Source organism: Ornithorhynchus anatinus, chromosome 1, assembly GCF_004115215.2.
Source record: "Ornithorhynchus anatinus isolate Pmale09 chromosome 1, mOrnAna1.pri.v4, whole genome shotgun sequence".
NCBI classification, from domain to species: domain Eukaryota; kingdom Metazoa; phylum Chordata; class Mammalia; order Monotremata; family Ornithorhynchidae; genus Ornithorhynchus; species Ornithorhynchus anatinus.
Genome location: NC_041728.1, coordinates 82,002,845 through 82,022,685, shown reverse-complemented (window position 1 = coordinate 82,022,685; position 19,841 = coordinate 82,002,845). Strand labels below are relative to the sequence as shown.

Sequence of the window (19,841 nt, the reverse complement as noted above, 5' to 3'; positions counted from 1 at the left end):
TTCTCTGTGCCTCAGTTACTTCATCTGTAAAATGGGGATTGAGACTGTGAGCCCCATGTGGGACAGGGACTGTGTCCAGCCCGATTTTCCTATACCCATCCCAGTGCTTTGAAAGAGACCAAGAAAGGGGCAGCTAAGGAATTAGGAGGAAATCAAGAAGACATTGTCAGTGAAACTAAGGTTAGATATTTTTTCTCTGAGAAGTGGATGTTACACACTATTAAAAGTATCTGAGATGTCACGGAAGATTAGGACAAAATAGTGTCTATTATATTCAGAGAAAGATGCCATTTGTGTCCTTGGAAAAAGCAGAAGCTGGATTGTGGAGCCTCAAGGACAGAATTGGAGGAGAGGAAGTGGAGGTGGCAGTTGTAAGCAACTCACTTGAGGATCTTTGTCAGGAATAGTATGAGGGAAACAATGCAATAACCAGATGGTGCAGTGGGGCTGACAGAAAGTTTTTTAACTTTTTTAGGCATATGAACCCACATGTTTGAAAGCAAAAGGGAAGGAGCCATCAATTAATGGGAATTAATAATAAAATACTTGTATTACAATATTGCTGTAGTATTATAATATTATTAATAATAATGATGTTAATATTAGTAACAGTATTTATTAAGCATATACTGTGAACCAAGAACTGTGCTAGAATATAAAGTAAACAGATAGGGGACACGATCCCTATTCCACAAAGAACTCATATCTAAGAAGGTATTTAATTTTTCTTTTGAAGATGAGGAAATTCAGGTCCAGAAAAGTAAAGTCACTTTTTCCCAGTTATGTAGCAGGCAAGTGACAGAAGACAGGACTAGAAGGTAAGTGCCCTGACTCCCATTCATTCCACTAGGCTGCTTTGCTTTCTGGTAAATTGGGGTGGAGGAAATAAATCTTTTTGGAAGAGTATACTGACTATAGATCAGGATATGTTATTTCTAGTCCACGTGTAAAAATGAGGTATTTTATACAATTAAGCAATGAGGAACACCCATCTACCTAGGGCCATTCCTTTCATCTTTATATAATTTCTCTACCAGAAGTTTTGGCAGCAAACTTGCATTTGACAAAACATTGCTGGAATTACTGTACTCCTTCAAAGGTAGTGTTGTGAATCTTTGATGCCTCATTTCCTTCTGAAGCTTTCCAAATTTTCCCCATAAGCATTTTTTTCTTGCAGTAAAGCTGACAGGTTGCTGCATCTAATGTAATTTCACCTATGTTATTTATCAGTCATGAAAATAAATGGGAAAACTAAGAGGAAAATCTGTAAACTCAAGCTATTTTGAATGATTTTCTACAACCCATATCATGAGGAGGCTATTTTTCCACTGGAATCAAATGCTCATGAAACTCAGAGAATCTATTTTGATTTGATTTTGCATGCACAATATGGCTGGGACTGCATGTCCCACATTAGCATTTTCTGTCACACTTGCACTCATAGGTAAATTTCATTACCGGTGGTATCTTGTAATTGAAAAAGAATGCTTTATGAATGTAAATATCTTATTATGAGCTGGTTGTAAATAGTACGCCTGTAAAATAAGAGAGAAACCCGCCCTTTCCTCTCCATCCACACTGCTATCTTGCTGGTACAATCTCTCATCATATCCCAACTGGATTATCCCGACTGGATTAGTCCATCAGCTTCCTTTCTAATCTCCCATCCTCCTTTCTCTCCTTGCTTCAGTTTATACTTCACTCTGCTGCCCGGATTATCTTTCTGCAGAAACGCTCTGGACATGTCACTCCCCATCTCAAAAATCTCCATTGGTTGCCTATCAACCTTTGCATGAAGCAAAAACTCCTCATTATTGGCTTCAAAGCTCTCCATCATCTTGTCCCCTCTTATCTCACCTCCCTTCTCTCCTTCTACAGCCCAACCCACACACTCCGCTCCTCTGCCTTTAACCTCCTCACTGTGCCTCGTTCTTACCTGTCCCACTGTCGACCCCTGTCCTGGATTGCCCTCCCTCCTCATATCTGCCACACTACCTCACTTCCCCCTTTCAAAGCTCACTGCCTCAAGGAGGCCTTCCCAGACTGAGCCCCTCCCCTTTTCCTCTGCTCCTCCTCCCCTCCCCATCACCCCTACTTCCTCACTTTCCTCTAATCGCTTCCCCTCCTCCCAGCATTGTATATATATATATATATATAGAAATATATATGTATATATATTACGTATATTTGTACATATTTATTACTCTATTTTATATATCTATAATTCTATTTGTCTATTTTGATAGCATTGATGCCTGTCTATTTGTTTTGTTTTGTTGTCTGTCTCCCCCTTCTAGACTGTGAGCCCACTGTTGGGTAGGGATTGTCTCTATCTGTTGCTGAATTGTACTTTCCAAACTCTTAGTACAGTGCTCTGCACACAGTAAGTTCTCAATAAATATGACTGAATGAATGAATGAATAATATAAAAACATTTCCTCTTGCATGAAGGATAATTGTCTAATTCTAATTTGGGTTAAATGATTTGGTGATGCTTTAAATTCCTGGTTATATTTATTTTATAGATAAATATTGAAAAATCAGGAGAATACAATAATAATGGTGACATTCTGATGAAAGCCTGCCAAATTTAGTATTGATCTTGTAGGAAATGAAAAAGCGATTCATTCTTAAACTTAGATCATTTTAAACAGGTCTCATTAAATAATTCCCAATTTATTCTCTTGTATAAGGTATTTATTATGCAGTAATTGCATTTTCTCCAAGATGTGTTTATTTTTCCTCATAAATCTCAAAGTAATTATCATGTGGCATGCCCTTCAGCACAGAGAGCACAATTTACTTGCCTTGTAATTATAATACATGCTCAGGCACTACACAACACCTACTTTAGAAGCAAATAGCTGAGAGATATCATGAAAATAAAATATATAATTATTGCTCAATCAGGGTAAATTAACTAATTTGTAAATGACCCATTCATTCTCTTTCCTGTTTCTTCTTTACTATAACCAGGAGGCAGTGCTCCCAGAGAATGAGACCAATGGTCCAAGGATATTTTGGGGTTAGGGAGAGGAAGGAAAAGAAAGAGACAAAGACAGAAGAAAAAGTCAGACAGGGAGAAGAAGATAGATAAAGAAGCAGAGGCAACCAAGCAGTGAGAGACAGAAACAGGGATAGCCAGACACTCATAAACAGACTCTCAGGCAGCTAAACACACATGCAATCAATCAATCAATCACATTTATTGAACACTTACTGCATGCAGAGCACTTGGGAGAGTATAATATAACAGAGTTGGTAGAGATATTACCTGCCTTCAACAAGCTTACAGTCTGAATATTTCCCTACTCATCTAGACACGGATACAAACATACACATCACAGAACCAATCATTCAACCGTATTCATGGAGCACTTACAGAAAGTGCTGGAGGGAGTACAATATAACAAAGTTGGTAGACATGTCACGAACCCACAATAAGTTTATTACAGAAATGAGAAAAAACATACAGGAGGAAGGAAGAAACTTCGATAGCAAAGCTCAGATTCCATTTTTTGCACCTAGCACGAAACCGCTAGGCAGCTTTTTTCAGTGGATGGGAGAGACCAAAAGAAAGAGTAAAGCCAGGGAGCTATGGTCTTTTCTACTTAATTCACCTGCAGGTTAATGGCTTCTGGCTGCTGCTGTTGCTCAAGGTTTTGCTGTCAACTGGAGTTTCCATTGTTATCACCATGATAACCCAAACCAGAACATTTGCTGTTGCCTCTGGTTCATTGTCATGTTGTTAGCAACATCTAGGAACCCTAACTTTTATCTCTATATCAATCAGTAATGGAACTGATTGAGTGCTTACTGTTTGCTATGCACTGTACTAAGCACTTGTGAGAGTACAATGTTACAGATTTGATAGACATGTTCCCAGCCCACAGGGTGCTTAAAGTCAAAAGGGATGCTATCCTTCCCACTCTGTACCGCTTGTCCATAAAATACTAAAATCCTTCTTGAATTCCTAATGTTTTGAACCTATACTATTTCAGGTGGTAAATTAAATATGATTCTTACCTTCAAGTTTCAATGGGTGTCTCCTCGAGCTAGTTTTGTGGAACTGTTGAACTACAATTACATATTCACCCTGTCCAGTTCCTTATAATTCACCTCATTTATCATTTTGTAGACTTCAATCATGCCCCTTATTTGCCTTTATCTTTTTATGAAGAGTCTTAATCATTTTAGGATCTGTGCTCTTTGGGCCCTTTCCATCATCGCATTATCAGCTCCTCAGCGCTTCCGTACATAATTGTAAATTATTTATTAAAATTAACGTTTGCCTCCCTCTCTAGACTTAAGCTTGTTGGGAGCAGGGAATGCATCTACTCTGTTGTATTGTAGTCTCCCAAGTGTTTAGTTCATTGTTCTGCACAAAGTAAGTAAGTGCTCTATAAATACCACTGATTGATTTCTGCCTATCTCCTTCAGAACCTTCACTATTCCCTGTACCTTTTCTGTACCTCTTACCTTTTCCAGTTCTATTAAAACAGGCCATCTTTCCTGTTTCCTACCTGTAAAATGTTTCCTATACATTAGCACTACCAGGAGATTTGAATGAAAGAAAGCTGAAAAGGAAAATCTCAAATCTACCCATTTTGTTACTTCTAGTTCATAGAAAGGTAAACCACTTAAACCAATCCTTAAAATGAGGCTTTAAGTAGCCTAGGCACTACTTATTCATATTGTTGGATTCCCTACATTAGCTCAAATATTGACTCTATGATTTGGTTGAACATTTATTTTTAATGGATACATAAATTGTTCTGGAGGAAAATTTAATTAAGAATTAAATCCAGAATGGCAATGCCAATATAAAATCAGGTCAAATATAAATAGCATCCAGCACACAGAGAGCACAACTATTTGAGTAAATGGTATGGTAGGGGTTTTCAGACCCACATTAAACTTTTTAGCCACACTAGCAACCATAGATAAACTTCATTGTCAGTGGTACCATATTTAAATACAGAAGTACAATTTTCCATATGGAGGTCATATAACAAACTGCCTAAAGGCTTAGTTTTCACAAACAAATTGCCTAGATAATTTAGATAGTACAAAATATGCTTTGACCTGAATTATCAAGGTAATTCAGGCAGATGTATTGTTTTCTTGACCTATCTCAATAATTCAAACCAAAAATCTATTTTCATATCACAATTATCCAGATAATTTGTTTGTTGACAGATTTAGGACAATTTAAGGGATCTGTCATACAGGTGATTCATTTAATGATTCCACTGAATAAGAGAAACAAGCAAAATTGCTGGGATATAAAATACAAATTAAATATTTGTGTGCTTTTATAATATTCAGATTTTAAGTGATATAAAATAGAATACCTTTTCACCAACTTCTCCTTTGCTTCCTTCAGGGCCACGTTCTCCCTGTTGTGAAGAAATTATGGTGTTAATAACAGTATATATGTTTTATCTATGTTCAGTACAAAAGAAACTATTTTTAATATCAGATATTAAAATTGAGAAAGTATTATTTATTTGATTAATCAATGAATAAAAACACAGTCATGCATCTTAAGATATGGTTTTCAAATTAAATAGGTTGTATTCTTTATTAAGAAAATAATTCTCCAAGATGATAAGTAATTTGCTAGAGTGGTATAAAGCTAGTTAGAATGAGCACTCCACCCAATTTTAACATGGTGAATGGGATAGGCTTGAATACCAATGGAACCATTTATCAATAACCTCACACTCTATCCTGACAACTTAGTAAGAGTCCAACAGCTGGTTCATACTATAGAAAGAGCCTTCTAAGTTGTGGAGTCATCTTTCCTTGAGAGTGCCCTCCCACTCTGTCTCCATATCGAAATTTTTAGTAAAAGATGCAAGATCCATTTCTCGCTTAGGCCTTCTATGAATCATAGACCAAGCATTCTGTAATCCTACAAGGCTGCTTGCCCTCTGTCCCTTCCTACTCCACCTGTCACAATTCTAATGCACTAGAGGAAAGGGAAAGGTTTCTCCCTTCCATTTCTGCTCTAGTGCCTTTGGGAATATAGAGCCATTAAACTGTAGCACAGGTAGGCAATCCCTGCTTTTTGGGGACATTTCTAGAGTGTTACAAAAAGGCTTCTCTTATATCTTGCCTATATGATAGGTTGAAATTTGGGGCATGTTATATGAAAGACTCAATCATCTACTTTTTAATCCAGGACCACGGTTTAACTTAGCCACTTGATTCAAGCTGACATCTAAGCTGCTAAATGCCTTCGGCACATCAGCCACACTGTAAGCATGATGCAGCCACCACAAACAGCTGCAGAAAAGTCTGAAGTTATTTCCCAACAGATCAATCTGCACAAATCTCCTGGCATGGAACTTGACTCCCAGATGCAGCATATGCTCTATCAGTGAATGATTCCATCCAAAACTACACTAAAGACATTCAGATCCCTGATATTTCAGCCACTTTACCCATTTTTATAAGTACTACTCACACTGAGTGATGTTTGTTTGACTGAAAAATCAAAATGTGAATTATTCCAGGATTCCTTTAATGAGTCCCATTTTCAATAGCACCTTTTATCTGAGATTCATGAAGCTCACTAATGTTAGAGGCAGTAGATTTAGGTGTTGGTGGGTTGTCACACTGAAATGTATTTTAATGTCTGTCTCCTCCACTAGACTGTAAGCTCTGTGAGGGAAGGGATCATCTCTACCAGTCCTATTACATTGTATTTTCCAAAGCACTTATGACACAGTAAAGTGCTCAATCAATACCATTTATTGGTAGATATTACACCAACACTGTCTTCACTGATGTTGGGTAGCTTAAATAGTAGTATTGGCATTTGACTGTGGATAAAGTGACTGTTACTTTGACTACCATATTTTAGAATGCTGAAAACAGTTTTCCTGAATGTTAGTGGCTTTAGATATTAATCCCACTCATCCTTCATGGACAAAAATGCATTAGCAATGTCTGCTCCTGGGCCTGTCACTTTTGTACTAGTTCTCTAGTTGCTTTTATGTGATTTAGCATGTCTTTCACTCCGCTTCCACTGGCTTCAAAAACATCTATGCTGCCCAGAAAATTGCATTTTGTGCTGCTTCACCAGTTGCACAGGAAAAGTGCAATGGGGCTGATTTCAACAGTTAGGTATCACACTCACATGCAGTCACTACTCCATATGCAGTGCAAAGTCCATATTCAGTGTTGGTTTAGTAGTAGAAAGGCCATATGTCTATAATGAACAGTGGAAGGGTAGATTCATTCATTCAATTGCATTTATTGAGTGCTTACTGTGTGCAAAGCACTGTACTAAGCACTTGTGAGATTACAATATAACAATAAAGACATATTCCCTGTCCATAATGAGCTTACAGTCTAGAAGGGGAGACAGACATTAATGTAAGTGAATAAATAAATTATTCATTCAATAGTATTTATTGAGCGCTTACTATGTGCAGAGCACTGTACTAAGCGCTTGGGATGAACAAGTCGGCAACAGATAGAGACAGTCCCTGCCGTTTGACGGGCTTACAGTCTAATCGGGGGAGACGGACAGACAAGAACAATGGCACTAAACAGCGTCAAGGGGAAGAACATCTCGTAAAAACAATGGCAACTAAATAGAATCAAGGCGATGTACAATTCATTAACAAAATAAATAGGGTAACGAAAATATATACAGTTGAGCGGACGAGTACAGTGCTGTGGGGATGGGAAGGGAGAGGTGGAGGAGCAGAGGGAAAAGGGGAAAATGAGGCTTTAGCTGCGGAGAGGTAAAGGGGGGATGGCAGAGGGAGTAGAGGGGGAAGAGGAGCTCAGTCTGGGAACGCCTCTTGGAGGAGGTGATTTTTAAGTAAGGTTTTGAAGAGGGAAAGAGAATCAGTTTGGCGGAGGTGAGGAGGGAGGGCATTCCAGGACCGCGGGAGGACGTGACCCAGGGGTCGACGGCGGGATAGGCGAGACCGAGGGACGGCGAGGAGGTGGGTGGCAGAGGAGCGGAGCGTGTGGGGTGGGCAGTAGAAAGAGAGAAGGGAGGAGAGGTAGGAAGGGGCAAGGTGATGGAGAGCCTTGAAGCCTAGAGTGAGGAGTTTTTGTTTGGAGCGGAGGTCGATAGGCAACCACTGGAGTTGTTTAAGAAGGGGAGTGACATGCCCAGATCGTTTCTGCAGGAAGATGAGCCGGGCAGCGGAGTGAAGAATAGACCGGAGCGGGGCGAGAGAGGAGGAAGGGAGGTCAGAGAGAAGGCTGACACAGTAGTCTAGCCGGGATATAACGAGAGCCCGTAATAGTAAGGTAGCCATTTGGGTGGAGAGGAAAGGGCGGATCTTGGCGATATTGTAGAGGTGAAACCGGCAGGTGTTGGTAACGGATAGGATGTGTGGGGTGAATGAGAGGGACGAGTCAAGGATGACACCGAGATTGCGGGCCTGCGGGACGGGAAGGATGGTCGTGCATCCACGGTGATAGAGAAGTCTGGGAGTGGACCGGGTTTGGGAGGGAAGATGAGGAGCTCAGTCTTGCTCATGTTGAGTTTTAGGTGGCGGGCCGACATCCAGGTGGAGACGTCCCGGAGGCAGGAGGAGATGCGAGCCTGAAGGGAGGGGGAGAGGACAGGGGCGGAGATGTAGATCTGCGTGTCATCTGCGTAGAGATGGTAGTCAAAGCCGTGAGAGCGGATGAGTTCACCGAGGGAGTGAGTGTAAATGGAGAACAGAAGAGGGCCAAGAACTGACCCTTGAGGAACTCCAACAGTTAAAGGATGGGAGGGGGAGGAGGCTCCAGCGTAGGAGACCGAGAATGATTACAGTTATATACATAAGTGCTGTGGGGTTGGGAGGGTTGACGAATGAAAGGAGCAAGTCAGGGTGATACAGAAAGAAGTGGAGGAAGAGAAAAGGAAGGCTTAGCTAGGGAAGGTCTCTTGGAGGAGATTACCTTCAATAATGCATTGAAGGGGGTGAGAATAAATGTTTATCAGATATAAGGAAGAAGGGCATTCCAGGCCAGAGGTGGGATGTGGGCAAGAGGTCAGTGGCAAGATAGATGAGCTTGAGGTACAATGACAAGGTTAGCATTGGAGGAGCAAAGTGTGTGGGCTGGGTTGTAATAGGAGAATAGTGAGGTGAGATGTCAGGGGACAAGGTGACTGAGTGCTTTAAAGTCAATGGAGAGGAGTTTTTGTTTTAGGCAAAGGTGAATGAGCAACCAATGGAGTTTCTAAAGGAGTGGGGAAACATGGTCTGAACGTTTTGGTAGGAAAATGATCCAGGCAACAGAGTGAAGTATGGACTGGAGTAGGGAAAGACAGGAGGCAGGGAAGTCAGCAAGCAGGGTGATACAGTAATCAAGGAGAAGTAGGATAAGTGCTTGGATTAATGTGGTAGCAATTTGGATGGAGAGGAAAGGGTGGATTTTAGGGATGTTGTGAAGGTGGAACCGACAGGATTTAGTGATGGACTGAATATGTGGGTTGAATGAGAGGGAAGAGTCAAGGATAATGCCAAGGTTAAATAGGAGAGGGTAGAACAAGGTAGAAAGAGGAGAGGGGTGAAAAAAGAGAGGCAAAAGGAGAGGGAGAGGAGGCACAGAGAGGAGAAGCAGAGGAATAGGAGAGGAAAAGAGGGAAGGGAAGAGAGTCCTTAATCTTTGCTGCCAAGAGGCAGTGACACATTTATTTATTTGTTTGTTATTTTATTTATTTATTTATTTATTTATTTATTTATTTATTTATTTTAATGCCTGCCTCCCCCTCTAGACTGTGAACTCATTGTGGGCAGGAAGGAATGTGTCTGTTTGTTGTTATATTGTACTCTCCCAAGCTCTTAGTACAGTGCTTTGCTGTAAGTGCTCAATAAATACGATTGAATGAATGAATGAATGCCAGACCACAACAGACCAGTTTCTTGGGATGCAGCAATGACGTTAGTTGGTGGCCAAGAGCAGTAGCTCTAGATTTGGAAGTATTTAAGTTTATATAGCCATTTCTATGGCTTGGTAGCCCAGACATCTTCAACAAACTCCAAAGCTCCCTGGGGCAGGGTCTGTAGAGAGATGAATGTATGACTCATTCTCACTGGGCTCCAGGGATAGAGCAAGAGGAGCCTCTGTCCAGACAATAGGGCCCACCAAGGATAAGAAATAGCCTAGAAGATCCAGGGTTGGGAAGCCAGGGGGCAAAAAGGAAAGCCAACACCTTGGCCCTACTTCCTGACTCTTTACGGCCCTCTCAAGGCTCCAAAAAGCTCTGGAAACAAAACTCCACTTTGGCCCAATTCAGTCATCCTTGTGAAAGGACAAGGACTCCATTTTTAAGCCTACTAAGGGTAGAAAGCATTTCAGAGGAAGATACACATGATAGAGAAATTCACAGCTTCAACCTTTAAAGACAAGAAATGTTTTAAATATCCTATTTTAAAACACTCCTTTTCCTAAAGGAATACATGCAAACTATGAAGATCTAGGGACTGGAAAATCTTTGAACCCTCATCCCTTGAGAATGCTCCCTTGACTAAATTCATTTGGAATGTAGTCCACTATCATGCACAATGCTAATTAATTTGGAGACGGTGGCAGTCTGAAGAATCATTCAGTGAGAAAGAGGGTTATTTGAAAAGCAACTTTACCTGAGGTCCACTGGGACCTGGTGGGCCAGAGGCATTGGGCAATCCATCTTCTCCCTGAAAAACAGACCTACAATAGATTTCCAATGCCACTGTGGAGGAATAAACAATTTCTTGGACTCTTACCCAATGGACCAAAAAGCAGGATAGAAGGAAGGCACTAAAGATCAAGACTCAACTGTGTTGCTTCTGGGGTCAGCCTAACTATATCCTGGGAATAGGGTTAGGCTTGGAGGCAGCAGCTCAGTTCAGAGACCAAAGGAGACTGAATCTTTGATGACTTTTGATTCCTCTTGGTGGAAAGGTTTCAGCAGACATTCATCAATTTCAAATCTTCAGAACTCCCTGACCCTTTTCAGGACAAGATATCATTTTTAAGTCACATATAATGGTAAAAAGATAACGTTAGTTTCCCTATAATGTGTGTTTAGATAGAATGTTGCTGAGGGGTTAGGGAACATTCTTACCACAATGAGCATCTGTACAGATAAAGAAAGGCTCTTTGGAAAGCATGGGGTTGATGGTCAGGGACCCTAGGTTCTATTTCTGGCTCTACATTTGCCTGTGTAATCTTTGACAAGTCACTTAACTTATTTATCTTTGGCTCAGTTTCCTCATCTGTAAAAAACAGGATAAAATACCTGCTCACTTCCTTCTTAAACTGTGAGCCTCATGTGGAGCAAAAAACTGTGCAGGCCTGATTAACTTGTTTATACTCCAGTACTTACAGTGCTCATCACATAGTAAGCACTTTAAAACCACAATTATTATTTTTATCATCATCATTATTACTACTGTAAAGGCTAAGACTAAGGAACACTGAAAGATGTTAAGGGCTATGTTTGTGGAAGTAGTTATCCTACAAGTTAACTTGCAAGTTGCATGCCTAGACACCAATCTCATGACATTCTGAGTTTTTTCTGGGCTTCCACCCTACTGTCCCTAACTCCTTACCTCTGTTGACCTACTACAAAGCCATAGGAAAATTTCCAGAGTTCCAACAAGGTTATAATTCATTCATTCATTCAATGGTATTTATTGAGCTCTTACTATGTGCAGAGCACTGTAAGTGCTTGGAATGTACAAGTCGACAACAGATAGAGACAGTCCCTGCCGTTTGATGGGCTTACAGTCTAATCGGGGGAGTCAGGCAGACAAGAACAATGGCAATAAATAGAGTCAAGGGGAAGAACATCTCACAAAAACAATGGCAACTAAATAGAATCAGGGTGATGTACATCTCATTAAACAAAATAAACAAAATAAACAAAATAAATAGGGTGATTAAGATATATACAGTCGAGTGGACGAGTATACTGCTGAGGGGGTGGGATGGGAGAGGGGGAGGAGGAGAGGGAAAGGGGGGAGAAGAGGGTTTAGCTGCAGAGAGGTGAAGGGGGGGCGGTAGAGGGAGCAGAGGGATAAAGGGGCTGAGAGAGAGAGAGACCAGAGAACTGCCTGGGGCTATCACTTTGGGAGATTGTCAGAACACAAAAATGGTATGCAGGAGGATGGCATTCCAAGGGAAAAATATCCTTTCTGCACGACTTCAACCTAACTCTCTTCAACCCTTCTAGGAGAAATGTCAACATAATGCATGAGAAACAAGCTTTTAACAGAAGCATAAGACTGCACATAAGCAATGGCAACACTGATACAATGACAGAATCTTTGAAATCACATCAGAATTGAATTTATAGACATGGTTAATGGAGCACAGAGAAGTTAAGTGACTCAACCAAGTTGTGCCTGTGTGGCATCAGTGAGAAAGTAAGAGGCTGTTAATAAGTCAAACAGAGCAGTCCTTCTGGTAGAGTTGCCTACATTACCTTCATCTAAATTACTACATTATGTACTATTGCAGTTTTTTTCCAATTTTTCTCCTAAGGGAGAGCTTAGAAACATACTAGAGAGCTCTCTGAATTTGGAACCCATTACTACTAGATTACCTCTATGTTACCTTACTCCTGGGTTTGTGTGGCCTCTCTTCTACACTGGGGTAGCAAGGGAATGAAGACCCCACATTGTCTCCACAAACAGCCCCATTCCGGAGTTCTTTGTAACTAAAAATACCTGTGCCACCTATTCCAGAGCTGTTGAGTATTTCTATCTCTGGGTCTTTGAACCTGTGACTGAAGGTGTTTCAAAGAGTTAGGACTATGAAGATAACAAGGACCTCTAGTAGCTTCTCTATAATGTCAAGGTCCAGCCCAAACTATTACTAAGTAAGTTTGGGATAAGAACTGAATGAGACTTCAAAGTCTTCCCTGGAACTTCTTTTTCACTTGGTACCTTAATGCTTAAACTTTAAAATCTACTCCAGGACCAAGACAGGGTATAGTGGCATAACATGGCAATGTGTGTTTTAGAATGAAGGAAACTGATACTAAAACATGTCTTTGATATACAGGTTTGTTACTTTATTACATCCTATTCTGCTGACACAAAGGCGAACAGAGTTACATAAACTTCCATTGCTCAACTGTAGTTCCTAAAAAAAAAGGGGCCATATCTATTGCACCAGTTGTACTTGATTTATAAAATCCCATATTCAGGAAGAAGACCATCTAGGTGCTTAACAAATGCAATTTCATGATGATTGCAACACTGTTCTAGCATCTGGAGCTGTTACAGCACTATGATTTGAAAAATCAAAGAAGCATAAACATGTCCAAACTGCCAGATGTAAGGATGTAGCCTCTACTTTTAACTAGCTTTGCAAACACTGCATTCCTAATCATGACTTGAATTTTATTATCAGGACTTTAATGAAAACATCATTACCATATTCCATCCCTTTACATCTCACATTCTATTATCATTTTCTATCAGTCTCACTAAAATGTACGCTTTAAAGAGAACATATTCATTGTCCACCTTATTTACTATCCTCAAATAGCTTTACCCTCTCAGGGTCTCACCTGGGGAGTTTCCAGTACTCTACCAGTCTCGGCTAGGGGAGGGAGAGTGAAGCAGAGGCCTGTCTATTCTATTCCTAGCTTAGGCAGTGGCTAGCAAGTAGAAGGCAATCCTCTACAAGTTAAAACTCACCCAAGCTGGGCAGCAGCAGCATGGGAGAGAGTCGAGGGCAGAGACTCGAGTTTACTGTGCGGAAGGCGGTAATGGTAAACCACTTCCATATTTTTACCAAGAAAATTCTACGGATACTCCACCAGAATGATTGCAGATAGAAAGCAGGGTGTTCTGGGAAATATGTACCCATGGTGTCACTATTGGTCAGAAATGACTCGATGGCATAAGACAAGAAAAATAACTTTGAAATGCTTTTAAATAGAAAAATGAAACCATTTCACCAGAGATGTTTCCCTATCAACAAGGAAATATTCATGGATTTTTTCCCTCCTGGATGAACAAGTGGAGCCAGATTGATATTTGTATCATCTATAATTAAAGCAGAAAATAATTCTGAGAGATACTAAACTCCTGAGTGATAGATTCCTTTTCTAACTGTAATAGTTTTCTCAAATTGAATCTGTGCTAAGGAAAATTGCCCAAGAGTATCAGGGTCATTTGTTTTATTGTGGAATCTACAGTAAAATGGAATATCAAGCCCTTGTAAGATTGTAAGATTTTCAGGGAAATGGAAAGTCATCCCAGTGTAAATTAGACTTATTGAAATGACACTCAAAGCACGTGGGCAACTTTATTAACTGCTTTAGAAATAAAATATTGGGGTTATTAAGAAAAATGGGACTCTGTGAGCCCGTTGTTGGGTAGGGATTGTCTCCATCTGTTGCCGAATTGTACTTTCCAAGTGCTTAGTACATGCTCTGCACACAGTAAGCACTCAATAAATATGACTGAATAAATGAGACTCCTGAGTACATAATAAAAGATACTCCTGCTGTGAACTATTTCATTTCCAAACTGTTCTTCATGGCTAGTATTTTAGTTTCCTCCCCATATTAGTTATTCTGGCTTATGACTCAGCATATTTTATGTCTTCAATCAAATCGTTGTGGGAATATGAAGAAAAGGAAGTATTGTGAAATGAAATGTTAAGACAAGACAGCTTGAATACACATGGAGAAACAAGAGAAGCTGCAGCTGAAGATAAACTTAGGAAAAACAGTGGGTCGGACAATAACCTTCAAAAGATAAGAAACCATTCCAATTAAAATACATATTTTTCCTCTTTATTAATTAGAAAATTAGAATGTAAATGATTATTTACTTTGGAAGAAAACAGAGTTCTCTCTTCCAGAAGCTCTTTCATTGCACAGAGTTGGCTTTAGGTGCTCACTCTGTGACATAGGTCATCTGAGTACTTCCACGCTACCTATCCCTCAGCAATGTTGCCCAGAAGAAACTTGGCCTAGTGGATTGAGCATGGGTTTGGGAGTCAGAAGGACCTAGGTTTTAATCCCAGCTCTGCCACTTGTCTGCTTTGGAACATTGGGCGAGTCACTTAACTTCTCTGTGCCTCAGTTACCTCATTTGTAAAGTGGGGATTAAGACTGTGCACCCCAAGTGGAATATGGACTCTGTCCAACCTTATTAGCTTGTAGCTACCACAGTGCTTAGAACAGTGCCTGGAACATAATAAGCACTTCTCAAATACTATTAAATTTTTTTAAAAGTCTGGATTCACATCAACTGGATGTAAATTCTGGTGTGAGGGTCAATCGATGGTACTTATGGCTATTATGTGCAGAGCATGGGTTAGGGATTTGGAAGAGGATGTGCAGAGTTTCTTCATCAGGGTGATGGCAAAGTCAACACCTATCTAATTTATTCATATATTCTCTTACAGTTTATGGAGATCCACGAGAATTCCCTTAAAAATGCCATCTTTGTGGTATATTTACCCACAAAATCTCTCCTGAGTTTTCTATATCTCATCCTACTTCATTCAAGTTAAAATACTTTGTCATTGAATTATAGGGTAGTTCAAAGAAAATGAGAAAAAGAATTCTTGTTTAACAAAAAAATTAGGCAGTGAACATTACTCTGCTGTGACTGCTATACATATTGGTAGGAAATCTATGTCATAGGCAGGGAAAAGAACAAACTTATTGGTTCAACAGAATGGCATTTGTTAAGCAATTACTATGTGTCAACCATTGTTCTAAGTACTGGAGTAGATACAAATTAATCAGGTAGGATACAGTCCCTGTCCTACATGGGACTCACAGTCTAAGTAGGAGGGCGAAAAGGTATTGATCCCCATTTTACAGTTGAGAAAATTGAAGCACAGAGAAGTTAAGTGAATTGCCCAAGGTCAAACAGGAGACAACTGGCAGTACTGGGATTAGAGTTTAGTCCTCTAACACCTAGATCTGTGCTCTTTCCATTAGGCCACACCGTTTCCCAATATAACTGTTTAATGAGAGAGAGGGAGAAGTTTAACAATAATTTTTAGTTATCTATGTGCTTGGGTTAGAAGTCCATTTATGACCTACTTTTAAGATTTTTATAATGGTATATCATATTTAACGCTTGAAACTTTCTAAACTATATTTAATCCTACCTTCAAACTTGTTAAAATATTTACCAATATAGAGTAAGCCTTTCTATTGACTGCTTTCATGCTGCTAATTATAAAAGCACATCGCTTCCTCAGAAAAATATATCCAACTGAAATACCCTCAGAGGAATCTAAATAAATGTTAATAGCCAAAAGCAGACAGAGATGACAGAGATTTTCTTTAAACAGATCCACCCTCTGTCCCTGGCCACATCAAACCAATGTTCAGAGCCCTAAAATGTTCCCAACTCCTCCTCACCTGATCTATAGGCTCAGGAATGAAAAAAATCTGATACTTAGTTGCATTAAAAAGTATTGGCTTTATCCATTATATTTTAGGAGCTTGTAATTTCCATTCTGGGCTATGGTAAAACTCACAGAAGTTCACACCTAAACTTTAAGTGATAAAAATGCAGTGATCTATTTATTAATGAAGGGCCGATATCATGGAAAGTCCGGGCAAACTAAACAAGCCTGATTCTTTGGTTTTGAGCCCTTTGTGTCCCATTTGATTATGCTATATACATCTACCCCATTGCTCAGAACAAAGCTTAAAAACCATCATCATCATTATTATCATAATGTCTCATTCATGTTTGAAACTAGAATGCAAACTAAAGATACTTCTTTGTACCCCAGTGAGTATTGGACTTGACAACAGGGTCCTAAAAATAAGAGAACATCAGGCTGAGACTGAGCTCACCTCCTCCAAGAGGCCTTCCCAGACTGAGCTACCCTTTTCCCTCTACTCCCTCTACTCCCCTTCACCTCTCTGCAGCTAAACCCTCTTTTCCCCCCATTTCCCTCTGTTCCTCCCCCTCTCCCTTCTCATCCCCTCAGCACTGCACTCGTCTGCTCAACTGTATATATTTTCATTACCCTATTTATTTTGTTAATGAAATGTACATCACCTTGATTCCATTTATTTGCTATTGTTTTAATGAGATTTTCATCCCCTTGATTCTATTTATTGCTACTGTTCTTGTCTGTCCTTCTCCCCCGGTTAGACTGTAAGCCCATCAAAGGGCAGGTACTGTCTCTATCTGTTACCAATTTGTACATGCCAAGTGCTTAGTACAGTGCTCTGCACATAGTAAGTGCTCAATAAATACTATTGAATGAATGAGTTGAGTCTCATTGCTCCTCTGACCAGCCCACTCATGGTGAAGATGAATAATTGGCTATACAAGAAAGGGTGAAAGGGATCCATAGTGTCAACCAAGTGATAAATAGCTTTAGGAGGTATCTGGGTAACATAATAAGAAGCATTTCAAATTATCTTTAGTAGGGACGAACTAGCCCAAAGTAACATAATTTTGTGTTAATTCAGATGGTGGCCTGGACTGAAGGAAAGTGTTCAAACCTAGTGTGGTTGAAAAGGAAACAGAAGGGTCAACCCAAGACTACCTCTGAATTATTTATTCATAGATGCAAAGAACATGGAAAATAATAATAATGATGGTATTTGTTAAGCGCTTACTATGTGCCAAGAACTGTTCTAAGTGCTGGGTTGGATACAAGTTAATAGGGTTGTCCCACATGGGGCTCACAGTCTTCATCCCCATTTTAGAGATGAGGTAACAGGCACAGAGAAGTGAAGTGACTTGCCTGAGGTGTCACAACAGAAAGTGGGAAAGCCGGGATTAGAATCTATGTCTTGTGACTCCCAAGCCCATGCTCTTGTTGCTAGGCCATATGTACTAAGCATATCCGTACTAAGTACTAAGTGCTCTGCACACAGTAAGTGCTTAATAAATATGACTGAATGAATGAAGGAAGGAAAAGAGTCAGGAGAAACCGGAAGACTTTAATCAAGATTCTTCAATATGACTAATTTGGGTGTCCTGGGAAGAGCAGTGTGAAAGGGGAAATGTGAGGAGAAAGGTAAGGAAAGAAGTTGGCTTCTTTCACATATGCTGAGGCCCAGAAAATTAGCAAAGGCAGAAATTTAGGTAGCAAAAGTGATAGCAAAATAATATTCTATTACAAACCTTCTAACTGGTAAGAGAAGATAGGTAAAACTTTCTTTAGTCAATCCCTGGAATGCCTATGAGTCAGTATTTGGTAATGATAAAAATCTTATCTATCAGACCCATGCTGTTAAAGTAATTTAGCTGGCCACAGATGATCCAACCCATTTATTGATTGCTTTACAGACAATTTCTAGTATAGAAAGCAGAATCAGTTTTGATTTGGTGCTTACTTATTGGGAAAGACGAGTCAAGAATTTTAAAAGTGGATGAACAGTTGTTGGATATGATCAGAAGATGATAGAATTCCTGATCCTTAGGAAAAGGACAAATCAGGGAGAGAAGGAAAATTAACTTAAAGAAATTAAATTTTAATGGACTTAGGACACTAGTTGAAAGAAGCAGTGTGGTGTAGTGAATAGAGCATGGTCTGGGAGTCAGAAGGACCTGGGTTCTAATCCCAACTTCTCCACTTTTCTGCTGAGTGACCTTGGACAAGATAATCAACTTTTCTGTGCTTCAGTTATCTCATCTGTAAAATGGAGATTAAGACGGTGAGCGCCATGTGGACAGGGACTGTGTCCTACCTGACTAGCTTGCATCTACCCCAGGGTTTAGTACAGTGCCTGACACACACAGTAACTGCTTAACAAATACCACACACACACACACACACACACACACACACACACACACACACAAAAAGATCCAGGAAACAAACTTGAGATAAAGAAGTCCAAGGAAGCCAACTAAAAACTGTACTACAAGTTCAGGAACTGATCCCATCCGGGTTTGGAAAATATAAGAAATGGAACAAGGTACCGAATTGGCTAAATCCCAAACTTTAGATATCTGACGGTCAAATTGAGAAGGCTACAGAGGTAGAATTTAGGCTAGATCACTAAGGACAAGTATAAAGAAATAACATGACTGGGTCAGGACAGGGTTAGAAAAACTGCACCCGGAAAGAGGAACAACTCTCATGAGATATAAAAGGAAACAAAAAAAAGAAATGTTCAATTACATTAGCCAAAAGAAGAAAATGAGGGAATATGTTGCCCCTCAGACTAGAAGGGAAAGCAGTAACAGAGGACTGAGGGTAAAGCCTTTAAAGTGGTTTTTCAGTTCTCTCACCAAAAAGATCAGATAAGAAGAGTTAACTAAATTTCCCAACCTAAATTTAGAGGTTAGAAAGACATGTAACAATTGAAAAAAATAGTTAAAGATTACTCTTAAAAACTGTATATATTCAAATCAGCAAGTCCTAATGACATATACTTGAGGGTACCTAAGACTTCAGAGGTTATTACAGACCACAAGTCATTATTTCCTGGATTTACCCAACCAGAAGGCACACATCCTTGCAGCTGCAAGACTGGGCTCATTTTAGCCCACCACCCACTCTGAGTTTAGAAATGCTGGTGAGCTGTAAGACAGTTAAAACATCACACTAATACAAAGGGATTCAGAAGTACAATTATTTAGAAATCAATAAATAGGAAATTGTCCTCTTGATTATGTCTTTCATATGTCTCTCATGTTCCTTCCTCCGGACCTGACCTGGCCTTGTCTCTGTCATGTGATTTCCTCTGTCAGAAGCATAAACAAAGTTTTCTCCACGAGAGAAGTGTAGATTGCAGGCTAGGGAGCGGACTGGGTGGCAGGCTTCAGGCTCAAACACGCCCGACTACTAGACCTTCCTCCTGAGTTGCTCGAGGAATGGATTAGAAGGCAGGTTCTACACTGATGGCAATGTGCAACATATGACTGGCAGAT

At 39.9% G+C, this 19,841-nt stretch overlaps 1 protein-coding gene across 3 annotated transcripts in view; it reads right to left on the bottom strand.

Moving 5' to 3' along the window:
* COL19A1 (collagen type XIX alpha 1 chain) overlaps positions 1-19,841 on the bottom strand; it is a 340,279-nt gene that overhangs the window by 224,270 nt on the left and 96,168 nt on the right. For all 3 annotated transcript variants that reach the window (XM_029066938.1, XM_029066939.2, XM_029066941.2), the window contains exons 10-11: positions 10,611-10,664; positions 5,355-5,399 (exon numbers count right to left, since the gene is read on the bottom strand). In XM_029066938.1, the coding sequence (XP_028922771.1) occupies positions 5,355-5,399; positions 10,611-10,664 (99 nt within the window). The remainder of the gene's footprint in view (positions 1-5,354; positions 5,400-10,610; positions 10,665-19,841) is intronic.